The sequence below is a fragment of the Onychomys torridus genome, chromosome 18 (assembly GCF_903995425.1).
Source record: "Onychomys torridus chromosome 18, mOncTor1.1, whole genome shotgun sequence".
NCBI lineage: Eukaryota > Metazoa > Chordata > Mammalia > Rodentia > Cricetidae > Onychomys > Onychomys torridus.
In genome coordinates, this window is record NC_050460.1 from 55,422,717 (window position 1) to 55,449,460 (window position 26,744).

The 26,744-nt window shown below is 38.2% G+C and overlaps 1 protein-coding gene across 16 annotated transcripts in view; it reads left to right on the forward strand.

Annotated features, from left to right (window-relative positions):
- The window catches only part of Pcdh15 (protocadherin related 15), a 1,427,876-nt gene that overhangs the window by 791,004 nt on the left and 610,128 nt on the right, over positions 1 to 26,744 (forward strand). For all 16 annotated transcript variants that reach the window (XM_036167862.1, XM_036167881.1, XM_036167872.1 and 13 more), the window contains one exon: positions 13,935 to 14,053. In XM_036167862.1, coding sequence (XP_036023755.1) covers positions 13,963 to 14,053 — 91 coding nt within the window. In that variant the 5' untranslated portion in view covers positions 13,935 to 13,962. The remainder of the gene's footprint in view (positions 1 to 13,934; positions 14,054 to 26,744) is intronic.

The following is a 26,744-nucleotide window of genomic DNA, read 5'->3' on the forward strand; positions in this document are numbered from 1 at the left end:
GGAGGCAGAGCCAGGTGGATCTCTGTGAGTTTGAGGCCAGCCTGGTCTACAGAGTGAGATCTAGGACAGGCACTAAAACAACACAGAGAAACCATGTCTCAGATAAACTAGATAGATAGATAGATAGATAGATAGATAGATAGATAGATAGATAGATAGATAAAATATAGGTATTCAAGGACATACCTCAGATTTGTCTTTAGAAATTGTGGATAGTCATTGACTAAAGGGTAAGTGCCCTCAACTGAGGCCTGGCTTCTTCTTCTAACACTCTGAAGGGCTTTAGTCTGTTCATGCCTGCTTTCATAAGGGTTTCTGTTTATTCTCATTTACCTTGCACAACATGAACCACCCTGTTTCAATTCCAGAGAAACACATAACTCATCATCAGTATCCTTAGGGGAAAGAAACAAAAAAGCTAAGTCTATTTGTTTGCCTGAAAACCAGGCAAAGTCTATAAAGATGCTTATGCACTTAATTACTGCTCATTTATTCATATTTGATGAAATGTATCTTGGCAATTTTTTTTTTCTTTTGAGCTGAGGATTGAACCCAGGGCCTTGAACTTGCTAGGCAAGCGCTCTACCACTGAGCTAAATCCCCAACCCGGCAATTTGTACATGTACCAATATAGCACATACTTAGACACATAATGATATGTCAGAAATATATTCTCCATCTATAACATGTGCTACAATCCCAGAATCAAAGCTTTCAGTCACCAGCATTCATCAGTTCATCATGTGAGAATACAATTGTTTCTTTAACCTTGTAGAAAAAAAATAGTATTTTGAAAATAACCAATGAAAAATAGTTTTAGTTTATAGCAATATTTGACTTCCTTGCAAGAGTGTAATGAAAACTTTCCTTATCAGACTGTGTTCATTCTCTTTCTTATTAGTTACTTTGTTTGTTTGTATTTTTCCACCAACCAATCACTATTGCCAGACACTTACTCCATTCTAATTACTGGAGCGTAAGAATGCTCTACTCAGAATGAGATTACAAGAAAATTACAGACACGAGCCACACTTAAAGTGGCTTAATGTGACAGTTGGATGGCATTTGCCAGGCCTGTATTACTTGGCGGGCAGAAGATAGCGCATGATACAATTTTAGTCTTAGCTCAGAGGATTAAAATTAGTCTGCATCTCGTGTGATTCTGTAGAGAGCGATTTTTAGAGGCAAACCCCTGCCAACAGTATTTTCTGCTTTAATTGGCAATGCCTTGTGGATCTAAGTCCATTTGCCAGCTGCTTGTCCACTATTGTATAAAACCGCTTTCAATATCATCAAATACAAATTTTTCTCCTTAATGCACTAATCTCTAGGGGAAATTTCTGAGTTTATACCAACAAAGTATTAGCTATTTCCATAATTTCACATGTTTTATTTTATGGTAGGTGGTTTTAAAAATAACAAAAAATAATGTACAAATGGCATAAAAATGATTCTAGAAAAAAAAAGCTTCTATGCCATTAGGTTTTATTTTTCTGTTTTATATATTAGTATTTTTCCTTCCCTATTTACATATACTTACCTTTTGAAAGGTATACTTTCTGCAAATACCACACAATGCATGTTATGATCACAGACATGATAACCTTGAAAACGTCTATGGCAACCATGGTATTCACTTGGAAAAGCTTCTTTATAATTAGGTTTCTGTAAAATTGGAAAATAACCTCCAGGAATGAAGTATCTATCATGCAGTCATTCTCTTTTCCTTCTTATTTGTATCTGGAAGACCAATATGTATACTTTGATAATGTAAGGACTCTCATGGGAAGTTTTATCAATCTCAGTACTGCTCAAAAAGACAAGCAGCTATTTTTACCAAGAGCTGCTTTAAAGATTGTCTAGAATCCTCTTTAAGCCTCAAAAGCATAGAAAAGGCATGGATAAACACACTTCAGTAGCAGAGGAACCTGGAGATTTGGTAGCATGTTTAAACATGCCCACAGGGTTGCAAAATCTAGAGCATATATTAGCACTGGAGGCAAAAGACAACCAGAATGCTGAGGACTTCCTGAAGTGCATTCTGGCCTTGTACTGGGGGTTTTGGTACTCAGGAGAATGAATTTCTGAGTACATGTGAATTATAGGATATTTTTTTATTCTCTCTAATAAGTATGTAGCATTTCTGTGTGGTGATATATTGTGTACCCCAATAAAGCTTATCTGGGGATGAGAGGAAAGAGCCAGCCACTAGATTAGACATAGAGGTCAGGTAGTGGTGGCACATGCCTTTAATCCCAAGAAGTAATATGGCAGAGCACAGAAAGGTATATAAGACATGAAATAGGAATTCACGCTCTCGAGGCTGAGGATTTCATAGAGGTAAGCTAGTGACTGGCTATTTTGCTTCTCTGATCTTTCAGCTTTCACCCCAATATCTAGCTCTGTTTTTTTTTTTTTTTTATTATAAGACCTTTTAAGATTCATGTTACAGTTCTGACAACTACCTTTTTTGAGAAAATATTGACTAAAAGTATTGCTGAATTTTCTACTTATCCCTTCCTAGGTTCATATGCTGTCTTTACAGATAGTGGACATATTACAGACATAGAATTTCTACCCACCTCATCCTGGATGTTCAGCATGTCATCATTCAAATGGTGCACACCTTAGAGACACATCATTTTCCCAGACAAAAAATTTACTAAAACCTGTTAAAAGTTCTCACAGTGTGTGCTTATGAAAAAGGGAACACGATAATAATGACATGGAGAGTCTGAACAGAGAGAGAGCTGAAATCAAACTAGCTGGCTATCATCTGGCAGCTCATAAGATGAAAGGTTTCAAATTGGCACCAGGATTAGACCAATACAAGCAGCATTGTCTGTTGTGACAGAGGAGGAAGAGGAGGATGGGCATGATCTGTGAAAGGTGTGTACACATATGGGATATTTGTACTGTACTAATATAAAAAAAACTGAAGTAAAAATAATTCAGTTACAACTATGAGAATTAGCTATTTATTTAATAGATGCTTATTCTATTTTTTAATGCAAGATAAAATAAATATCATAGATTGGAATTCCCAGGACAAAGTTAATACTGGTTGAAATTCAGCAGAGTCCATGCCCTTCTGAGTTCTCAGATTCTCTCAGTGTCTTCCTACACTTTCATTCACACATGTGAACATCTAGCCAGGTGTAATGAAGAACACATGGAGTTATGGAACTGTTCTTGCTCAGCAGTTAAAGTGCTTACCACAGAAACATGAGGACCAGAGTTGGGATCCTCAAGATCCATGCAAATGCCAGGAAAATTAGTGGTGACCTGCCTATTATTCCAGGCCTGGGAAGTGGAGACAAGGGATGCCCAAGCATGATGGCTATCAAGGTTAGCCACCGGGCAAGCTCTGGGTTTCACTGAGAGACCCGCCTTAGTGAATAAAGCGAAACAACCATTGAGGAGGAGGATGACCTTATTAACAGAACCACTGCATACATGTGCATACATGTTTAAGTATGCCTGCACACATACAAATATATATATATATATATATATATATATATATATATATATATATATATATATATATATATATATATATATATACATGTATACCACATTTACACATGTAAATGGGAAAAATTAAAAAAAAATAAATGTAACCAAATACATACTACCATCACAATCACCCCTGGATTCTCTGGTTCTTTAAAGTCTTGTTACAAAGTGTACCAGAATTAACTGTGGAGATGTGTGGTGGTTGCTTGGATGGGTAAGGACAAAAGACTGCAATATGCTGCTTTTCAATCCTTCCTTTCTGTGTTTCCCCATCCTCACTAAAACTGCTGCTCCGAAACCATTTCTAATACCTGATTCATCTTTACCCAAGGGCCTCATAGTAGCGATGTCCACATCTTAAGGTTTCCCAGAAGCCCCTCACATCCACAAATAATGGCTGGCTCTGATCTAATTACATGTCTCAGAAAATAGACAGGGAAGTTTCTAGCCATTAATTTGCATGGAGTTAATACTCTTTGATGATTTAGTTTGAAGGGGAATATCTTGCTGAGTCATGAAAAAAATGTAGACTTTTTTTTCCCCCATAGTTTTAGAAGTTAGGCAGCATACTTTAGGAGTGGTAATTAAATCTTGAACCTCTGAACTTCAGCAATGATTCTATGGGAAAAGCACTACTTTATACACATGATGAGAGCTAATTAATTGGGAAAAGACTATAATGTAAACTTCCATTGTGTTTTGTCTCATCCTTTCATTTTTATTCTGAAAAAATTCTTCAGAATAAAAAGAACTTTTTGTCAATTTCCAATACCCTAACCATTTAAAAATATATTAAATTAGTGTTTGCATATTCTGGTTTATATTAACTTAATCTTTAAAAATTTTCTGATGAAAGAACCTTAAAATTCAAATAATATCAGGTTATAAAGGGCTTGCAAGTATGTGTGTAATGGCATTAAGAGAAAAATTGACATATTTTCATTGATTCCAAAAATAAATGGCCCAATAAAATGTCATACATGAAACCTAAATTAGATTCAGTATTTGATACCTATTTTCCAGTTGTGTTCCATGCTTATCTTTTCATAATGAATATAAAGATATGTTGAACATGTTTGTGATAAATATGCATTGTAATGCCAAAAATTTACATTTTCTATGAAGTTTGTAATAGCATAGTGTTTGCTACAGCAGTAAGTTATGAACGTCTCTGAGGCAGCATACTTTATCCAGGGCTGACTCAGTAGCTTCCCTGGCTTATTAGCAAATGTTACATAAATAACTGATTATTTTAAGTTACATGTCTACACACACGTATACACACATGCACACACACATGAAAATCATAATCTATCATCTATCTGTCGATAGATCTATCTACCTACCTACCTATATCCATCTATATTTCCATCTGTGTCTCTCTTCTTTTCTCCCCCCTCCTTCCCTCTGACTCTTTTTTTTTTTCTGTCTGCCTTCCCTTTATCTACCATCATCTCCTAACCCTTTCTTTCCTGTCAATTTCCAATTTCCAGACACTGACTCATATAAATAACTGAATCAACAAAGTGGCATCACTGGGGCTGAAGAGTTGGCTCAACAGTAAGGAATATTTATTGCTCTTGTACATGGTTGGGGTTCAGTTCCTAGAACCCACATGGTGGCTCAAAATCCTCTATAACTCCAATTCAAGGAGAGCCAATGCACTCAGGTTTTTTGTGACCACTAGGCACATGCATGGTGCTCATACTTAAATGCAGGCAAAGCACTCATACATTTAAAATAAATCTAAAGCCAGGCATTGGTGGCACACGCCTTTAATCCCAGCACTCGGGAGGTAGAGCCAGGCAGATCTCTGTGTGTTGGAGGCCAGTTTGGTCTACTGAGCAAGATCCAGGAAAGGCGCAAAGCTACACAGAGAAACCCTGTCTCGAAAAACAAAAAAACAAAAAACAAAAAAAATAAATAAATAAATAAAATAAAATAAATCTAAATTCTTTTGAAAAAATGCAGCTCGTTATCTTACATTTTCCTATTTGTTAATTAGAAGCCCTGGTTACTTACTTATTAATAATATGGTAGGGTATCATATAGGATTTGCCTCTTTGGGGGCAGCCAAACAGGAGCCTGGAAACTCCATATGACCCATTGTTCAGTTCTTCACTCATTAGTAATTCATCTGCCTTTCTCAATGTTCTAAGCTCTGTTTCAAAGTGTTCTGCCCAGAATTTTCAAGTAATAGACTCATTGCAATAGATACATATTCAACTATTCCTAAATAACATTGTTTAGTTTTATTCTATTAATCACAACAGAATATGGTTTTGCCGCAATTTGTGGTTAAATGCCACAGGTCCCACTACTTTACAATATAAGAAAATAACTATGCAAATAAATCATCTACAGCTATTACATCAATATAAAACATAGGAATGTTGAGCCATTAAGTTCATGGTAAACAGGCCAGGACCCTAGTGTTTTCAGGCTTGATACAATCACATATTGTTTTTTGTTGTTGTTGTTGTTAACTGACTAGACCTAAGAGAAGAATTTTTATAGTTTATCTGTGTTTCTTAGGTTACATAAACTTCACCAAATAAAACTATCAGTTGCAATCTATCATGGCATAATAACTCATTTTCAAGACAGCTTTTTTATCCTGAGGGTGTGTCCTGGTGACATCAATCCTTACCCTAGACTGAACTCCAAGCACCCCTACTACCTCCACACTCATTGAGAAATCTCCAGCATATGAACATTAGGGATTGGTCAACATTGCATCCAGTGAAAAGCTAGACTATTTTTCATTCTTATGTCATATTAGCTGAGACAGGACAGATTCTCTTCTTGGATTTTAATTAAATTTATGAAAAAAACTGAGGTAATATCAGCTTCTATAATATAACTATAAATAAAATATAATTCATTTACATGTATTTTTGTATAGAGTTATGTAATATGGTTATAATACATTTGATTATGTTAAAACATGTATTAATGCATAAAATTATGAGACTAGTTATGCATAGGTCAGTATAGAGTGTGAATTGACATATAACTATACAAGAAAGGGAAAAGGTGATGCAATCTAGTAAGGAAGGGTTGCATGGAATATTCCTAAACATAATATCATAATAGATCTGTGTCTAGCCCAATTGTCATCAGAGAGGCTTCCTCCAGCAGCTGATGAGAGCAGATGGAGAGATCCACAGCTGAACATTAAGCAGAGCTTGGAGAATCCTGCAAAAGAGCAGGAAGAAAGATTGTAGTAGCCAGAGGAGTTGAGAGCTCCAGGTAATATGGCTTATAGAATCAAATAAGCAGGGCTCATAGGAGCTCAGAGACTAAAGTGGCAATCACAGAACCTGCGGGGTCTGCGCTAGGTCCTTTGCACGTGTGTTACGGTTGTTTAGCTTGGTTTTGTGTGTTGGGGGGTGGGAATCCTGACAGTGAGAGAGGGGGTGTCTCTGACTCTTTTGCTTGTTCTTGGGACCCTTTTCCTCCTACTGGGTTGCTTCATCCAGCTTGATATGAGGGTTTCTGCCTAGTCTTAAGGTGTCTTATGCTGTCTTCTGTCGAAAATTCTGGGAGGCCTGCTCTTTTCTGTAGGAAGACTGAGGAGAAGTGGATCTGGAGGAGAGGGCAGGTGGGGAGAGACTTGGAGGAGTGGAGGAAGGGAGACTGCAGTCTGGATGTATTGTACTGAGAAGTGAATAAAATTTTTAAAAATAATAATAAAAAAAAAGGCAGGCAGGCAGATAAGCACGACCAATGCTTAAGACTGGACTATTTGCCTGCACAGTGAAGACACTATGATGTTTCCCAACTGAACCAGAAGAGAACTCGATAGTCAGTTTAGGACATTCACAGTGGTGAAACATGGCCATCCTACAATGCTTTTTGTTCTCATTGTGTCCTCTCCTCATTGAGAGGAGGTTTACTTTACTCTAGCATGTGGGTCGTAGACACTTCTCACTGGGAACATAGAACAGCAATGTGGTCTTTCTGTGTTGCTCTTTCTAAGGCTGGGTCAGAGATCAGAAGTCTTGGGCATTAGGCTGGTAAACCACTGAAGGTCCGGCTTCCACTATGCTGTGGGCTCCCCTGATTCCTCTTGAGGGCAGATGTGGGATGGCCTATCACTTTACTGATGGTGCACTCCAGATTTGGTGTCACAAGAAAAGCAGGGGTCCCTTTCCTAGTGGTGAGAAGCAATGGCTTAAAGAACAGTTCACGTTTTCCAAAATGTATTTCTAGGATCCAGCTGGTGTCTATCTCCACTGCTCTTGCCCTTGATGAGAGCATGGGTTAAATGCTGAAGGGGGCGTCTTTGATTTGTACTCAAACAGTAAAAGGTAAAGAGACCCTTTTTCTTGCTCTAAGACATGAACAGACTGCACTTGAACTGTAGACACTTTGTAGAGGGCTTGCAGACAGGCCCTTAGGAAACTTAGGCTTTATACATGGTTCTCCTTCAATTCTTGATGTTATGTGCAGCCTAATTTAATTTGTTAATTGATAATGAAGGGTAATGCAATGCTGTATTTTTTTCAACAATGCTTGCTCTTTCATTTTATGACATGTGTGCCCTTTTAAACATTGTTTATAATGATGTCTATGGAGTTTTATATTCATTTGGCTAATATGTGCTATCCACATATAATAATCCTTGAAAATTATTGCATTTTCATTATTGATATTTTCTACCTGCTAGAAGAACAAGTGGTTATCCAGTGTCCCCTCTGTAAGTTCTTGCTGGGTGAATGAATTTTGAGAATACAGATTGGTAGAATAATGCAAATACTTAATATTATTATTATTATTTAGGGGACACAATTGATGTAAAATCTAAAACTGATATATCTTCTAGAGAATAATTATATTAAGGTATTTTGGCCCTCAGGAAAAGATCAAACACCAAGCATGAAGCTTCCACCTCTTATCTGTAAGATTGAAAACCTAATTGTGAAAGTTTCTATCCCCAGTATTTTGACAGGGTTTGAATGTGATGACCAAAGTAAGTTGAATGACACAGGAGGATTGAACATGTTAATTAAATTACCTCCTTAATAGAAAGTAGATTGAAGTTCTTCAAAGCTCACTGTATGCCTTTTAAACTCTGACACACTTTAGACTTCTCAGGCATAGAAATATCTGAACAGTGATGTGCTAAGAAGAATTGTACCTAGATGATCTGGCCCCCAAGTTTGCTAGAGGCACAGGCCTGCCCTTGAATGTGATTACTAAAATGTGTTCTACTTCTTTAGCAGGGTACTGGGTTTTTACCTCTAGAAGGTTATTTTCTGCAATTCCAAAAACCTCAAAGCTACTGAAGAAGTAGTCTTGACCTAAAACACCTGATCTGTTTCAGCTTGTGTCATGCTAGATTCCATGGCTGGACACAGTTCCTCTGGTTGGCACAACATGGCTTTAGGTACAAACAGTGCCCTCTAGTTCTTGAATCACAGACTTCCTTTAAAGGGGCATTCTCGCTATGTTGCTATATAGAGTCAGATTTTCTCCATCTGTAGGGTGTCAGCTTTGTAGGGAAGGTTGTAGCCTTCTTAAAGGTTGGTGGATGCAACACATTGAAGTTGTTCCAGGTGGATTGGAATTAAAGCAAGCAGAAAGCAAAGAAGGCAATCATGAAAGCACAGAGGTGTTGCATTTTCTCTATTCAGAAACAACCAGGCATTTCCAGGCTGATGGCAGTCTATCTTCTCTGTCAAGTATGCATGATTTAGTGTGATGTTTTCTGAAGTGTAAGAGACCCTGTCATAAGCCCATAGAAGGTCACATGTCAAAAGGGGCTATTTCTGGAAGTACAACAGGACAAGAGGCTGGGATGATTTTAAAGTGATGACCTGTAAGGGCGTTTTCATCTTGAAAGCTTTTAAGTGAAACTAAATTGGTATGAGTGAGACATAAAACAATAGAACATCATCTTGAAGAGCAACAAACTCAGAGTTAACCAAGGAACAGAGAAGTCACATGGGCAGAAGTGGGACCCACAAAGGAAGGCAACAACTGTGTCTTTCTGGCCTGGGCAAGATGCTACTTTTACTTCCATTGTTTCTTATGGATATGGTTGCAGTATCTTCTCCCTCATTCATTAGTTTTCAGCTTTTGTTTATTCCCTTAAAGCTTTTCAGTCCTGGAGATGGAACCCAGGATATTGCCTATGCTATGTCAGTACTCAGCTGTGGTGGTCATCCCCAGCCCTGTTTTTAGATTTTGTTATTAACATCATTTTTGCTTGTTTACTTTGGAATGTTGCCATGTTTGAAAAAGACATGTTAGCACCATTATCTTCCAACATCACAAGAAATCTCTAGAATACCAAGAAAGGGAGGAATGGTTCCAGAGTGTGAAAGAGTTCTCCTCTAGGTCTGTGACTTCCTTGAAGCCTAAGACATTTTGGTGTTTTCTTTGTTTGTTTGTTGTTGGTTTTTCCTCTGGGAAATTACCCAAAACTTCTTTGTGATGGAATGACTATAGAGATAGACTCCTGTTCAAACTCCATGGATGTCTCATTCCTGTACCATCCTGCAAGTTGGGGTTTGTAGCAAAGATGTGTCCTGAGCCCCTCGCACTTTCAGGGGGTGAGGAAGATAGCAACAATGTATTTCTAATGATATATGGAAGAAACGCATGAGCCACACCAGGACACACAAGCCCAGAGGCCCAGTGGCAGAGATTCATAGCTGACATGATGGTTCTCATGCCAAGTGAGTCACTGTCCTGAGCATGCATTTTTTTTTTTTTTTTTTGCCTAATGGTTCAGTGCTTAGAACAATTAGATAGGCAGTGTGTTATTGCCATTTGATTTTAGTGAAAGCGGCATCTTCTATTTAATTTCTTCAAAGCCATGTAACTGGTTGATGAACTCGGATTAAAATAAAATTCATATTCTTTTATCTCATTCCTCTATAGCACAGCCAAGAAATATATAAATAGTCCATGTAAAGTGAAGCTCCTATTCCCTCTTATGGAAAACAAAAATAAGAAAAATGTCTCTGACCTAGTGTAGCATTCCCCAAATTACCAGAACACTTTGATGTAGTTGGAGTGCTTTTTTCAGTGTCCTGTAGAATGTCTGGCAGTTTCTTCTGCAAAGCAGGAACCTGAAGGACCATTTTTTCAAGCTAAGTGTAGTGGTCACCTTTCTATGGGTCCTGCATGTCCAGTTGATCAAGCAGTCCAGGCAAGAACAGTTTCTTGCCCAAGTGGCTATTTTTGCCAAGGTGAAGATAAACTCCATATGAAGTGTCTTCAGTGCCCATCCTCCTCTCTGAAGTAAATCGGTGTTGTCAGAAGCAGACATGTCTCACTGTCCAGAAAGTCTAAATTTTAAAAATATTTTAAATGTCATATTCTGTAGACCTTCGAAGTGTTTGAAGATTACCTGTCTATCTGAAATATCTCTGTGTATACCTAGAAAACCTAACATGACTATAAGTTTGACTGTCATAGAAGACTAATTGATCTGTATTTTTAATTATCCATTACAATCTAAATGAGTTGCATAAACATAATACCTTAAACAAGAATAAAAATCTATATACAGTATAACAAAATTAACTTTAAGTTTGTATCAATAGACTAAAATCTATACTAATGTAAGATATTTTAAACAAGTTGTTGTTCTTTAGAAGTAAGTTCATTAATCTACCCTTTCATCCTATTATATCTATATCATATGTCCTTTTTTTTAGAAAGAGATCATATTTATAATCAACCTGATTTAAATGAAAATATTATTTGTTTGTTTTTTTCTCCCACATCAGATGGCTCTTTTGATTTGGGACACAAGAATCTCTTAACCATTTTTTTTAAGCAGTATGTCTGGGTTTAGAGAAGGAGTGCGCCAATTCCATATCTAAAGCCAGCTTGATAATTTTGGGAAATTTGGCAGAGTTTGCTTGTTTTATTTATTTATTTATTTATTTATTTATTTCTTTATTTATTTATTTATTTATTTATTTATTTATTTATTTATTTATTTTTTTTACTACTTCCTGCTGGAGGGGGATGCTGTATCTTATGGGGACACAAAGAAAATTTTAGGATTATGGAGTAGTCCATGAGGGTAAACCTCTGATCCAGTTGCCTTGAAACCATTCTGGATGTTGGATCATCTGGGCCATGGTGTCATCAGAGACCTTTCAGGTGGTCTTGGCTGATCAATCCTGATGTATCTTAATCTGGAACAAGCCCACAGCCTCTGACTTTCTGTGGAAACAAAAGCAGAGACTCTTTTCCAAAGCAACATATCCTTATATCCAAATTTTGAAGTTAAGGTACCTTTAAAATTTATATATTTGTTTAACTCAACAGCTTTTACAATCAAATCTTTTTCTGTAGTTAAAGATCCCAAAGGTAACATAAACCAGGTTCTCTGTGTAATATCCATCTTTTTAAGACTGAAACAAGCTGTGGCTGTTGGCTCCGCCCACCTCAGCTTCCCAAAGTGGCAGTGGTACAGTGGACCGCCAGCTCTGGGTCTGGAGTCAAGTGTACCATCAACTATCAGAAGCAGATGTAGCAGAGCATAGCCCAGAAACCTTTTTTTTTTTTTTTTTTTTTTTTTTTAACTAGCAAGGGCTAAATCCACCATGCAGCAGAGTAAAGTGCCACCTGTAGACTCCTCATTCCCACCACACTGCAGGTCAGACTCACATGCCAGGAACACGCCATAGTAGCTCAAACAGGCGGGCTGCAGCTAACTTGAGAGAGACAACTAGGAATATGTTTTTAGTTCGGTTTTAGAATCTTTTTTCTCAGGTATTAGGTGGAAACTCGTGCCCCACATCGGATGCCATTTGTAGTTGGAGAGCTTCTCTCCAGGTCCCACTAAGCCCCAGTAGTCCAGTAGCCCACTTATAAAATAAACACACAGACATTTATATTATTTAAACTGCTTGGCCACTAGCTCAGGCCTATCATTTTCTAGCTCTTACTCTTATATCTAGCCCATTTCTATTAATCTATACTTTGCCACGTGGGCTCGTGGCTTACCAGTACCTTACATCTTTCTTGCTATGGCAGGGGAGGTGTCTCCCTGCCCTGCCAGCTCCAGCCTTCACTTCCCAGAATCCTCTTCTGCTTGTCCTGTCTACCCTATCCTTCCTACCTGGCTACTGGCCAATCAGCACTTTATTTATTTTAACCAATCAGAGCAACACATTTAACATACAGAACATCCCAACAGCACTTTGATGTCTCTTTAACATATTTCAATAAGCTCTTTGTGATACAGTATGGTAAAAATCAATACCATAAGACACATGTCAATGAAATATGGACACTATAAAATAGCATAAAATTGTGTGCCTCTGCTTAGGCCTATCTAAGCTGTTCTGGTGAAGAGAATCCTAGGGGCTGTGCATATTGCAGGATCTCATGCCTCATACCTCATCTGATCTGTCAAAGCATTTAATAATGTCAGTGGATTAAGAAGCCATCCCAAATCTGTGCGATCACAGGAGATCTTGGGCCTGGTGTATATCCTCACACAATAGCCTTCTGGAGAGGCTGAGCATTAGCTGGTCTCTTTAGGCAAGACTGCCCCTGCCTCTAGTTAACCACAGCCTCCCCAGTCTGATTGTCCTTAGGACCTGACTCACTGAGCCCCTTTGTTTCCTTTCCTTGGTAACATTTCAGTCTGAAACCTGTGAATCCAAGAAGCTGAGTTCAGATTTCCACTTGGCCACAAACTATAATGTTTCAGTCTATGAAATTTGGTGTAGATAATTTTCTTAATTTATAAGGAAATTCAGTACATCATTCCTTTAAAAATATTTTTGGTGTATTAACTAACTACTGATTTCTCAATACATCATTCTTTTTCCTTCAAACTTGCTGGGGCACTGGAAACTAAAACATAGGAATTAAAATGCTCCTAAATTCTTAGAAAGACAATGAAATAAAAATTACTGGCTTTTTCTAAGTTTGTCTTGGCATATTTAAAACAGTCTCCAATTACTGTATCAGAAAGGAATTACCATTTTCATGATGTTGTTTTTGCTACATAATTCCTTATGGTTCATTTTCATTAAAATTCTCAGGTGGAAAATGAACAATCGATAAGCTTTCTTAGAGAAAAGTATATTATATTGTTGAATTACACTGTGAAAACCACATATTTACTAAGGTAGACTGATTAGGTTTTCATTTAGCCCTTCCCTCAGATTTCAAGATATCATGCTTTTAATGCTATAAGTGTGCTGACTTTCGGGCCATCTTGCTTGCCAATCAAATAAGAGGGTACTTCCATGCAAATTCATGTCTTTGCAGGGTTCCAGTGTGTTAGCCATGAGTGTTACTTGATAATGGATGGTGTGATACAGGTAATTAACTATGAAGTCATTAAGGCTTCTCTGTGCGCTGGCAGTTTTGTTTTCCTATTGCTGATAATGAACTTGTCAAATGTGTTTTCCTGCTTCCTGTTATTTCAGATCAGCCTTGAGTGAAATTTGACAGAAGATGTTACTGCAGCTTGCTCTATGGAGGTGTTTACCCCATGGGATCATCATTACCTCACTCTTGGCAGTCAGCTGGGGCCAGTATGATGATGGTGAGTCTGCCTTTACTCTGATCTCAATACTTAAACAAGCCTTCTTCCCTGTAATGAATATTGATTTGTAGTTATTTTCAAAGGTCCGAAGCTCTTTGTAGAAACTTAAGTGGATGAACTTACAAAAGTGGCTATAGATGTGTTTGATTCTCTATAAAGATTGCAGTGTGTAGAAAATCCCACATAAAACCTCCATTTGAATACTTACTGTGGGAGTGATAAATTGCTTTGAAAAAAACATTAAATTCCACTAATGCCTTTGAATGAACACAAATAGTAGTCTCTGATAAAGCCAGCAATATAATGCACAGCACATTCTTCCATGAGTCAAAAATCTGTAACCTACAATAGGAAAAGCCCTTAGTAGTTGGAGGGCTGGGGCCACTACTGTGCATTGCTTTATTCGATGCCTCATGATTTTGTTTGGGAAAATAACATGTCAAAGACTTGCTAATTGACTTAAGTCATTCCATAATAACAAATCAGTTAATTAAAAATAAATAAGTCACCTTCAGTATCTTTCAGAGGATTCATTACATGAGGTCTGCAGTGACCAAAATATGCTTAGGTTAATGGGTTTGTTTTTGTTTTTGTTTTTTGTTTTGTTTTGTTCTGTTTTATATGAGTTGTCAGTTTTAAATACCACACAATTAGAATTAAGATATTGTACAAATATATATATAGTATACTTATATAAGATGCATCTATTTATATATTCAGCACATAAACACACACGCGTATAAGTGAAAGAGAAAATATGAGTAAATTTCCTCTTGGAATTTTACTACCTAAGAATGTGTTTATTTCTTTAACTTTCTGTTGTTTTTATTTGATGTTTATTCAGCATAGAGGGAGCATAAACCCTGTAGCAGCCTCTTCCTTCTTGACTTGTTACCTGGTTGGTCTCAGTAGTAACACAGAGTGTGAAATTCCTTTGTACTCTGCCTAGCTAAATTGACATGCCTGAAGATAAATGAGTTAGTTTCATATTTTCCAAATGTGTTCAAGTTGTTCACACATTTAAGTTACCTTTGGTCCTCGGCATTTGTGGAGGTGAATATCTTTTGGGATTGAAGAACAACCTATAATGTTTATTCATAAAATCAGAAGATTTACCCTGGAGTGGTCCCACTAATTAGCACTCTGTTTATGTCAAGTACATCTAAATTAAATGTTCACACTTTTTCCTTTAATGGAAAATTTAAATACCCAGTCTAAAAAAATGAATTTTAAAAAGTAGTAATAAGTAAACAGCTGCTTTGAATTTTAAAAATACAATTTAAGAGGCATTCAAGTATATTGAAGGAACACATTTTAATTGAACTCTCAGTAACAAATCAGTGTGCCCATATTTATTTCATAAAAGATTCTATTCTTATTCATATTTAACAGTCATATTGAGCAGACAAGCCATTTCTCCTCACGTTATACATTCACAAAACACGCAGGCAATTTGTGTAATCAGATGAAGTCACCCATGTTTAAAGCATAATGCTATCAATGGATTTCATTCCTAAGCTCATTACAGCCCTTGCTCTTTTCTCAAGGGACTTGTACAGTCTCTGTTATGTGGTCAATGTTGGTTATTGTGTAGATAAGTCCTTGAAGGACAGTGGAGCATTGCACCTTGCTCTGCTGGCCAATGACAAGGCTAACTCATAAAGGCTTCAAGTCAGCTGTCTGGCTCAGTCTCTGTAGCCTTCCCAGCTCACTTCTAGAGGTGAGTGAATCAATTTTAGGAAGAGACAGATTTGATGGCCTGATGATACAAGAGAGAATGCAGGTCCTTGAGCTCTGCAGTTGTTTGACAGTGCTTTGCAGGAAGTATTTAGCTGAAAGTGTGCCTCAGTATTCCCTCTATGCTTATACTCCAGGAAAATTCTCATTCCTTAGCTGTGCTTCCAGTCAGGCTTTTCATTCTGTTCACTTCTCACTCATTTCAATAATCAATGGCTCTTTGCCCCCCACCCCCCAGATATATGTGACTAAAATAAGATTCTATAGATATTTTGTCAAATTTCCATGCAAAGTCATGGGAATGAATAACCCCATGTATGATATCAGTAGTGAGTATGCCATGGAGAACACACAGGAGCATTTCACTGAACATGGGATAGGGATACGTTGAGGCAATGCTTATCCAGGGGTCCGTGTGTAGATGCAAGGTTCAAGGAATACAGCAGTGACATTCATAAAGAGTAAAAGAAAAAGTCAGATTCAAAGATAACTTTTGCCACTGATTATTGCCTGGTTTAATGAATGTCTTACAATAGTTGACAACAGATTTATATGGAGGAGAAGCTTCAGGGGAGGTGTAAAGGGAAAGAAAATTTATCATCTTTTATTAATTTATTCATTGCTAGACAGATAAATGAATAAATAAAAGATGATAAATTTTCTGGACTTTGACTTGCTTTTATGTATTTTCTTAATTAAGCATAAGATAAATGGAGCATTTATTTAATAAATATTTTTTCCTAAATAGAATATTCTAGTATTATTGAAATGTATAAATGCTTCTAGTAAAATGTATTAAATATTCTTTAAATTTTTATATTCATATTTATTTTTAAATTTTTAAGTCTTTTTATTGTTTGAGAATTTCATACATGCATATATATTTTGATCCTATTTAATCCCCTTTATTTCCCCTCCAAGTCCTCCATTGTCCCTCTCCAAACATTTTTTCCTCTTTACTTCATGTGCTCTGATCTTTTTGTTTGTTTTAAACCATCTGAGTCTACTCAGTGATGTCTGTATATTCCCAGATGTAGGACTATCTACCAGAGTGTAGGTAACCTCACAGGAGCTATATCCCTGGAAAAAAAATGACTCTCAATCCCCCAACAGCTATGTATGGCAAAGAGTTTCTCAACTACAGATGCTGCTTCATGAGTTCCCCACCCCTTCATCCATGCTGGACTTGGTCTGGCTTGATCTTCTGCAGGTCTTGTGTGTACAGTCCCAGCTCCTGTAAGTGCATGTGTGCAACCCCACCATCATGATCAGCCAATACTGCTTAGCTGCAGTCCTCTATTATCTTGGGCTCTTATGGGTTTTTTTCTGCCCCCTCCTTTGCATTTATCCCTGACTCTCAGGGGCAGGAGTTATGATCTAATTGTCCCATTTAAAGCTGGACACTTCACAGTCTGTAATTATCTGAAGGTTGACCAGTTGTGGGGTCTCTGTATTACTTACTGTCTACTGTAATAAGTAGCTACTTTGGTGAGAGTTGAAATATGCACTGATTTATGGGTATAAAGATAAGAACTTGAGGGATTGTTGGCTACTATGTTCATTGAATGGACTAATTGTCTAAGGTTCTCCCTAAGGTCCAATGACCTAGCCAGCCACTAGAGTTTTGACCAACTTAATGGTACCAGGCATGAGTTCCATTTTCTAGAGCAGGTTTTAAATCCAATTAAAAACTGTTTGGTTCAACCTACAATCCACAGCTCCAGAGAGGCTAGATAACAAGAAGGGCCCAAAGAGGGACACATGGATTTGCCTGGGAAGGGGAAATAGAAGAGATCTCCTGGGTAAACTGGGGATGGGGAGATAAGGATGGGAACTTGAGGGAGTGGGTTGGGCCGGCTGGGAGTAGGAGTCAGGTTGAGGGCCAGATGGAGGAGGAGAGCAATAAAAGAGACATCTTGATAGGGGAAACCATCTCAGGGTTAGGGAAAAACATGGTGCTAGGGAAATTCCCAGGTATCCACAAGGATGACCCCAGCTAAGACCCTTAGCAATAGTGGAGAGGGTGCCTGAACTGGCCTTCTCCTGTAATCAGATTGGTGACTACCCTAATTGTCATCAGAGAACTTTTATCCAGTAACTGATGGAAGCAGATGAAGAGATCCAAAGCAAGTACTGGGACAAGCTCTGAGAGTCCAGTTGAAGAAAGGGAGAAGGGATTGTAGGAGACAGGGGAAATCAAGGTCATGACAGGGAAATCCACAGAGACAGCTGACCTGAGCCCTTGCGAACTCATGGACTCTGGACCAACAGTTAGGAAGCCTGCATGGGACTGATCTAGACCCTCTGCATGTGTGTGACAGTTGTATAGCTTGGTCTATTTGTAAGACTCATAGCAGTGAGATCAGGATCTGTCTCTGGTATTTAGCAGGCTTTTGAGAACCTGTTCCCCATGCTGAATTACCTCATCCAGCCTTGATGTAGGGGGAGGAGCTGGGTCCTGCCTCAACTTGATGTGCCATGCTTTGTTCAAGCCCATAGGAGGCCTGCTCTTTTCTGAATGAAGACAGAGGAGGAGTGGATGGGGAGGGGAATAGATGGGAGGTGGGCAGTGGAGACAGGAGGAGAGCAAGGAGGAGAAACTGTAGTCAGGATGTAAAATAAGTGGGAAAATGTTATTAAATAAAACAAACATTTTAAAAAGTGGTTGGTTCTTTTATAATATTTGTGCTCTTCTTGAGTCAATGGCCCTACTTTGGAAGGGCGGTCACTGAAGTTCACAGGATTCACAGTTGGTTATTTTTCTTTCCTCGTAGCATGAATGTGCATGATACCTTCTGGCATCACAAAAGCTAGCCAATAGGGATAAAGCTTCTGGTAGCAGCTTAACTTCTTACCCCTTTTCATATTACCAACAGGATAAGTGTTAGATGCATTAGAAATGTGTTGATAAGTTATTCCACAGTAGTCATATCATCAATTACATAACTCTATATCTAGGCAAGTATTAATAACACAGATGAGGTAAAGAATAATTCTTGAGAGTAAGAATTGTGAACTTACTTAACAAATAGAGCAAGTAGGAAATTGAAGAATATAATTAACATTCTTCTTATGTTGCATTATGTATGTTAACTAATGGCCAGGCTTGCTGTTTCATATATTCTTTTCTGATGGTGAGGGATCTTTCCAGCCCCAAAACAGAGTTTTAAAATCTGAAAGCACATGGCTATTTCTTTCTTTCTTTCTCTCTCTCTCTCTCTCTCTCTCTCTCTCTCTCTCTCTCTCTCTCTTTCTATAATATTTTCCTAGGAATCAGTTTTATGCATATAATCTTTACTTTTTTTTCCTCCTCCAAGCTTATACCTGGAATACTTCAGTGGCTTCTGAATACTGCAGTAACAAATTCTCTTACTGTTAACATGAAAGGGCCCAAAGACAAAGATAAAAAGAGACAGAGTAGAAAATTGGTTTCTGATAAACAGAAGACCACCTGCTGTACTCAGGACATATGCTATCTGCTCACATAAGCACTCACACAGGCCATGCACAAGATTCTGGAGAAGAGCCAGCCTGTTGCTAGTGTATCAGGAATTCTGTCTGCTCTGTTGAGTCAGAGAAGTGAAAAGTCTAACTCAACGTTCCACCTGTATGATACAATTAATAATGATCATCAATGTGATGCTATCTTTGTGGTTCTGAGATGAGAAAACTGGATATTATTGAATAATCACATCTTAGTCTCATAGAAAAAAGCAGAAATCATTTTTATTGTACTATAAGTTGAAATATAGCAAAACTTCAGTTGTAATCTTACTTGGCTTGGAGTCATCCAAGACTCAATCGAATATCACATGATAGCCTGACCAATCTTAGCTGGGTCTTTTTCAGCCAGTGTATGTATCTTACCACCAGTTCACAAATCCTCTTAAGCTCTATAATTTGGTTTTTCACACACTCTGGTGAAACTGCATTTCTAAAGCCTCCAGTGGCTCCCATGTTGGACAAATGCTGTAATTCTCTAGCAATTCAGTAACTAGGGTTATTGGTCGACTGGACCAGTCAGTGACTTTATTGCTTTCAGGGTTCTCTGCATTGACCTTTTCAGAGTGTCTGGCTATTAGCTTTCTGTGCCATTTTCTCATACATACTCTACTTGTACCTCCGTTCTGATTTGGAAATCATCCCATTTTTGTGTATAAGTCTCTAAAGAGCCATATATCATAATTAACAACACGGATATCTTACCATTGAACAAGGTCCTGTCCTTGGCCATGATTTTCTCCCCTCCTACTTCCCTTCCTCTGTGGATCCACCACTTATTCTTTCCACTGTCCTCTCTTTTGCATGGTAGACTCTTTACAAAAACACTTGTTTGAGTGTCAAACTCTGGGGGACAAAAGTAACACATCCCATGCCATCTAGTAGAATAAGCATGAATAGTATGTGATTGACATAATAATAGAAGTGGGAATGGTGTATGTATTTTAGGGAAATAAACAAAATCTGTTGAATTTGGAATTCAGTTAATCACAAAATGATGCCTCATGCCTCATGGAATTAACGTGAGTTCAAAAGACAGAAAGCATCCTGTGAATTATACTTTTGATTCATAATGATTCATGTGTATGTATGTTATCAGTCCTTGGGGAGCAATAGGGGAGATACTGTTTATAAGATAATTAAAAATACACAAGAATATCTAATTTGTACTATTAATCAAGATTCTTAGTGGTAGACTGAAAAACTAAGCAGATTTGGGCATTTTACCATGAAGTTAGTACATTGATACAGGACAGAGGAACAACCTATAAACTAGAAACAGATATGACACCAGTGTCATAGACTGACTTACACAGGAGAAAATTAGTTTATTTTTTCCTGTTCTGAAGGGCAGATTTATGTACAATCAGGGTCCAGCATGGTTGGATTTCCTTGTGACTGCCTCTCTTTGGCTTGAAAAGAGCCATCCTCTTCTGTCTTTTCTACTGCCCAGCCGTGAGTGTGAGTCTGACAACCTCTCTCCCTAGGTCGTAATTTCTCTGTTGTAATCCGTTTCTAAGAACAACTGTAAAGTGGGATTAGGTGCCTCAGTAAGAGTCTCTTCAGCCTTCACTTCCTGAAAGGCTCAGTCTCCTGGGAACAAAATCCATTCTCATGTGTGATGGCTAGTTTTAGTTGTCATATTGACATATCTGGAAAGAGATTCTCAATAATGAATTTTCCAGACTGAGCTAGCATAACTGTCTTGATTGTGTGATGTGTGAAGACCCAGCCTTAAAGTGAGGGCCACCATTTTCTGGTTTTAGGGCCTGAATGTATGTACACACACACACACACACACACACACACACACACACACACACGCACACACATACACGCATGTATGTATGTATGTATGTATGTATGTATGTATGTATATGTGTATACACACACAAATTGTAGGCATATATACATTCATTTTTCCTCCGTTCTTGACTGTGAATTTGATGCTACTAAGTGTTTCAAGTTCCTGATTCCTTGATATCCAGGCAAAGATAGAGAAGAATTATTTTAGCTACCCAGGAATTGTTAGCTAAAATAAACCCGCTGGCCCTTAGCTTGATTCTTGTCAGGGTATTTTATCACAGCGTTAGAAAGGAAACTGGGACACAGAACAATAGTGTAAAAGTAGATTTTAGTAAGTTTTAGTCAGGAGTCTTGGGCCACGTCCCCTAAAACATTGGAAAGAGCTGTTATAGCCATCTGTGCCTTAAGACAGTGAGAAATGGCCGTCATTTAGATACAAAATCTCTGGGACTCCAGGTAAGGCATGACCACAGCAGACAAAAACTGGAAGACAGAGCAGCTGAAACCTTTCAGAAAAGAGAAGGGAAATAGAGGTCCAGAGAGAAGCAGGCATGAGGAAGAGAAAGGGGCCAGAGGCACACCTTAGGGCTCATTGGTAGGGTAGAAGAATGAAGGGTTGCTCACACAAATATGCAGGAACTGCTCTCCCATTTTATCCCAACATTCACTCCCTTTTCCTAGGAATGCTTAGTCCTAGGCTCTTTGGTGAATATCTCACTAGGCCTCGAAATGCATTGAGTACGAGATGTGTATTGTTTGCTGTTTAAATTGTGTGCCCCTCTTCATATTTGTTGCTCAGTGTGCTCTTTTCAAATAAATAAATCAGTGAAAATTCCAGATCTTTGCTACATCTCATGTAATAAACAGTGTTCTTGGTAAATATTCAGTTTTCTCTGATGAACTACTTAAACATTGAGCTATTTGCATGGATGTTAGATGACCTGTGGGTCATAAACTGTGAACGGAAGTAATGTATTACAGTTGGTATGTTACAGAAGACCATTTGTAGTTCTCAGATCTTTCCCATGAAAGCAGCTTAAGAAGGCCATGAACTGTGCTTGGATATAGTTGCAACTGATGCCTCCATCTGCCCGAGTAACTGATTCACTAGGCAAAGTTTCTCTTCTTCCTCCACCTGCTACTATAGATCTGGATTTCTTTCATAGGAAGAGCTGAACACCTACTTACCCTACATAAAAAATTAACCACAGACCAAATAAGGACACTACCAAAAGTCCCAATGAGGTGAACCACTGAGTTTATTTGGGTTACTTTGGGGAATATGAGTGAGGTAGGGGTGCTTACACAATTGGTGTTGACTCAGAAGCAGCAACACCACTGAAACTCTGCTCCAGCCTAGACAACAGCTTACAAAAGCTGGGACCTTGGAACTTGCTACATGGCTTGTAGCCAAGCCAAGAGAGAATCTCTTCTAGGTATTTCTGCTGGTCTCTGCCTATGTCAGGCAGCTTGGCTCATCTGAGTCCCCTCAACAGTCCTGTTGCTTATAGAATCTTGGAGAAGGAGGGTCTTAAAATATCTGACCCATTTCAGGGATTGCCAGGACCTTTGGAGCTATTTCCTTCCTGAGGCTTACCAAGCCTTCCTTTTGAACTCTTAATGAACTTCCTGGAAGGATGAAGTGTTTCACCTCCCTCTCTTTCTGAGCCGGAAGCACCATCACTCTTTGGACTGGAGAGAGTTTGCTATATCACACTATGGGTGAGAAATAAAGATAATGCAACTAAATTAAATTGGAGGGTAGCTTGCTACTGCAGCTCTGCTGCTGAGAGTGATCCTTCTTCTTATCCTGCTATCCCCCATTTTGTTTGGTTTGCTTTGGTTTGGTTGAGTTTGGCTTATTTAAGACAGGAACTCACTGAGTAGTTGACTTTGGCCTGGGACTTTCAATGTAGTCAAGATGACTGAAAAGTTAGTCTTTCTACCTCTACATAGTCCAGTGATCCTTCTCAAAAAATAGTCAATCTCTCATCCTGATGTCCCACGTCAGTACTTTTTTAAAGTTTTCCTCAACAGTTCTTTTGCTGGCTATTTGATTATATGCCTTTTCAGCTTTCAGGGTCCACTGAGCTATGTTCTCATCTGGCCTCATTCCTTATTTCCCAAGATTTTGCAACATACACCAAACCATTACTCCTGTCTCACTATTCTCCATCAACTAGGATGTCAAGTGTTCACTTCCTTTCTCTGCATTGTTTTAAAACCACACTGCCTTTCCATTCCCTCATGGCCTGCGATGTTCATCCTTTCTTTCTCTGCCTCCTTCCCTCCCTGGGTCCCTGCCTCCTCCTGTTCCATCACTTCTCTCCCTATTCCTTCTCTTTGTTGTATCTACTATTTCCCCTCCCTCAGTTCAGATGCTCTCCCTCTACCATAACCCTTTCCATTCCTTTACTTCTCATATTTGTAGTGCTCAGTTTTTGCTATGTGCTATCTTTAGCATCTTCTCATATACTCTTTAGCATCTTCTCATATACTATTAAGTAATAGTCCCATATATCTGGAACATGTCATTTTATCACTTCATTAAGGCTCTGACAACCACAAATCATGTCAACATTCCTGTGAAACTAGTACACACTAACCATAGTCACTAGTTATTTAGTATTTACTAATTAAATGAAACATGATGCCTTAAGATCTTATTTCTTCTAACAATAGCAGGTACTATTTTTCTATTAGTTCCCTTCCACATGATGAACAATAGAAACACAGAGAATCTCAACTCTTTTCAGGGTCTTACAAGTAGTAAGGGCCTAAACTGGGATTAAATCTGTTGTATCAGCTCCAGATGGAAAAAAAATCACACACCATGTGTGTGATTGAATTAATGAGCATGTAGGACATTGATCATCCAAACCAACACAATACCTGATACTAATGGATCATTATTCTTTCATATTGCCATTGATGACATATATAGAATATTAATCTGTCTCTCTTTAAATGGTAGCATGCTGCATAATGTTTGCTTTGGCAATCAGTCTGAAAACCATGAGGAGATTATTACCTTTGTTGTTGCTGTTTTACTTTTCTTTCTTTCAGTGACCGACACAGTAGTCAAACTGACAGCTAGCCATATAGCTATGCACCAGGTGAAAGGCAGATTGAGACATTAAACACCTCTTTCAACAAATAGGGGTAAATTGGTGAGGTTTTAGCATATTAACTGCAGATTGATCAAACAGTAGCAAAATATAATTAGTGAGAGTTAATTAATATAAAATTATTTAACAGTGAAGCATTAACAAAACAGTCACTAGACCCACTGCGGGTTGTGATGTTACCCACAGTATACTATGTATATCTGTTTGAAGGACACTTCAGGTGGATATTTTAGCACACATAGGGGTTGTTTTGGTTTGGCTTTGAGACTCAGTTAATATTTTTTCCATGATGGTGGGCATTTAGAAAAATCTTCATAGGAAATTTAAGGTGTGAGTCTCTACTATCCACAGATGCATTACCTGTTCCCATGCTCTTCTCTGACCTTGGCCACTATTCTGGGTGTGTGCTCATAATGTTGTGAGACATCACACTGCACTGCCGGTTCCTGGGATCAGTGACCCAGTCCAGGCTGCTAACCCTTCCTCTCTGCTGCCCTTGAGTGCAGACAGTTAAATCATCAATGAAGATGGCAGCCAGTTTAACTTTTGTAAGTGTCTTTAGTGTATAATTGGAATACTGATGAAAGCTTCCAGGCTAGACTTAGCACGTTGCTAATGAAGCTGTCAGTATTTTAAATTTTGTTTCCTGAGTCGGCTGGATACCCACAATGCGATTCTGATATTTAGTAGTAACATGAGACACATGTTGGTAAAATACTCACCTCATTTTCATACCACTATAGAAGACATATATAATAAACAGAATATGTATGCTCTCTAATATCTGTTGTGAGCATATTCTGAGTCCTTTGTATAACCCAAACACCATAGAATGTTTCATTTTATCTAGACATTGTGTATTTATATGATACATATAATGTTCATAGTTATATAACGTTTTTTTTGTACAAGATTTATGTAAATGTTTTTAAGTGGTCACTTGGAGTCAAACCCTTTTATAGATGTTACAGATACAGCAGACTATAAAAGAGATCACACACACACACACACACACACACACAGAGAGAGAGAGAGAGAGAGAGAGAGAGAGAGAGAGAGAGAGAGAGAGAATTCAAGATGTTTGCTTTATTGGGGTGAAACACAAAATAAGATAAAAATGGTACCATTTGCTAGTATCTGAAGGGGGTTACATTAAATGTCAGGCAGGTTAAATTGTAAGGGAATTAGAGCAGGGTTAGGTAGAGGAAGTCATTAACATGACACTGTCTTGTGAGCAAAACCTGAAAGAGGAGAGGAGAAACCACTAGGATTTCCAGAGAGCAGGCCTCCAGGGTGGAGGAAGCAAGCCAGAGAAGGTCCTGGAGGTGGGAACATGTTCAGCATGTGTAAAGACCACAGAGGCAAGTGCATTATCCTGTGTGGAATAGTGATGTGAGAGACAAGATCACACGGGTGAGGAGGGGAGTCAGACTCAGGAGTTGCCTTATGACTAATTGAAGGGCTTTGTGCTCTTGGCTGAGTGCAAAGAAAGCTCCTGGGGTGTTGCAGTCAGATGAATTAAACATTTTCACTCTTGTTTTAACAAAATCCTTTGGCCTTTTGTTGAAAATCAATTATCCAGATCAGAGTGGACAGTGAGAAATTTATTAAAATCTTCTGGGCAAAAGAAAAAAATAAAGGTTGCCCCGATCATTTGTGACACAGTTAAGAAAAAGAAAATGGTTGACTGTGGAATGTCCCATCACAGCTGGCATGATAATTAGTGTACTAAACATCAAGCACTTCTGAAACTAAATGCATCCTATGTCCGGATGTGGGCCCTAGGTATCTTGAACATGCTAGTGGTTGCCTGAAGGGAACTATGCAATTAATGCATCTGCTACCATGATGACTCACACAGACCCCATCAGCTTCTGAGTCCTAAAGCCTCATTCTGTGGATTTGCAGGGCCTGTGAAAAGAATGTTGAGAAAGATGGAGGCTATGATCAGCCCCTATTATATAGTCATATACATATATATATAGTAAGTTTTTTACATATGTTTTGGGGATGAACGTAGGAATAAAGTATGTATTTGAACCTCATATGGAGTAGACAGAACTGTTATCTGAGGGAATATAACCCTCAGAAAATACCAAAGGATAGTGATGCATAGGTCCATATGTAAAAGGACACAGTATAGGCATGTAGTCTAACCCTCCTGCATTTTATTATGTGTCTCCAGAATACCACAGTACATATATTATGTAACTGTTAACCTGCATCCCATTTGGTGTCTCTAGAATACTATAGTATGTATTGTATGTCACTGTTACTGTCACACTGTTGTATTGGGAAATAATGACAAGGGAGATTCTATATCTGCTCAGTGAATAGAAGTCTTTCTTTTGTGCATATATAGGTATTTTATTTATCATTTGATTAAATCCATGCGTGCAGAAAATATGTCTACTGTCAATGTAACAAAAAGGCAGGGAGGTGGAAAGCAATAGACAAAAGAAAAATGGTGTAGTTGGGAAAACCATGGCACCACAGTAGGATCTGCACAGCTTTGCAAG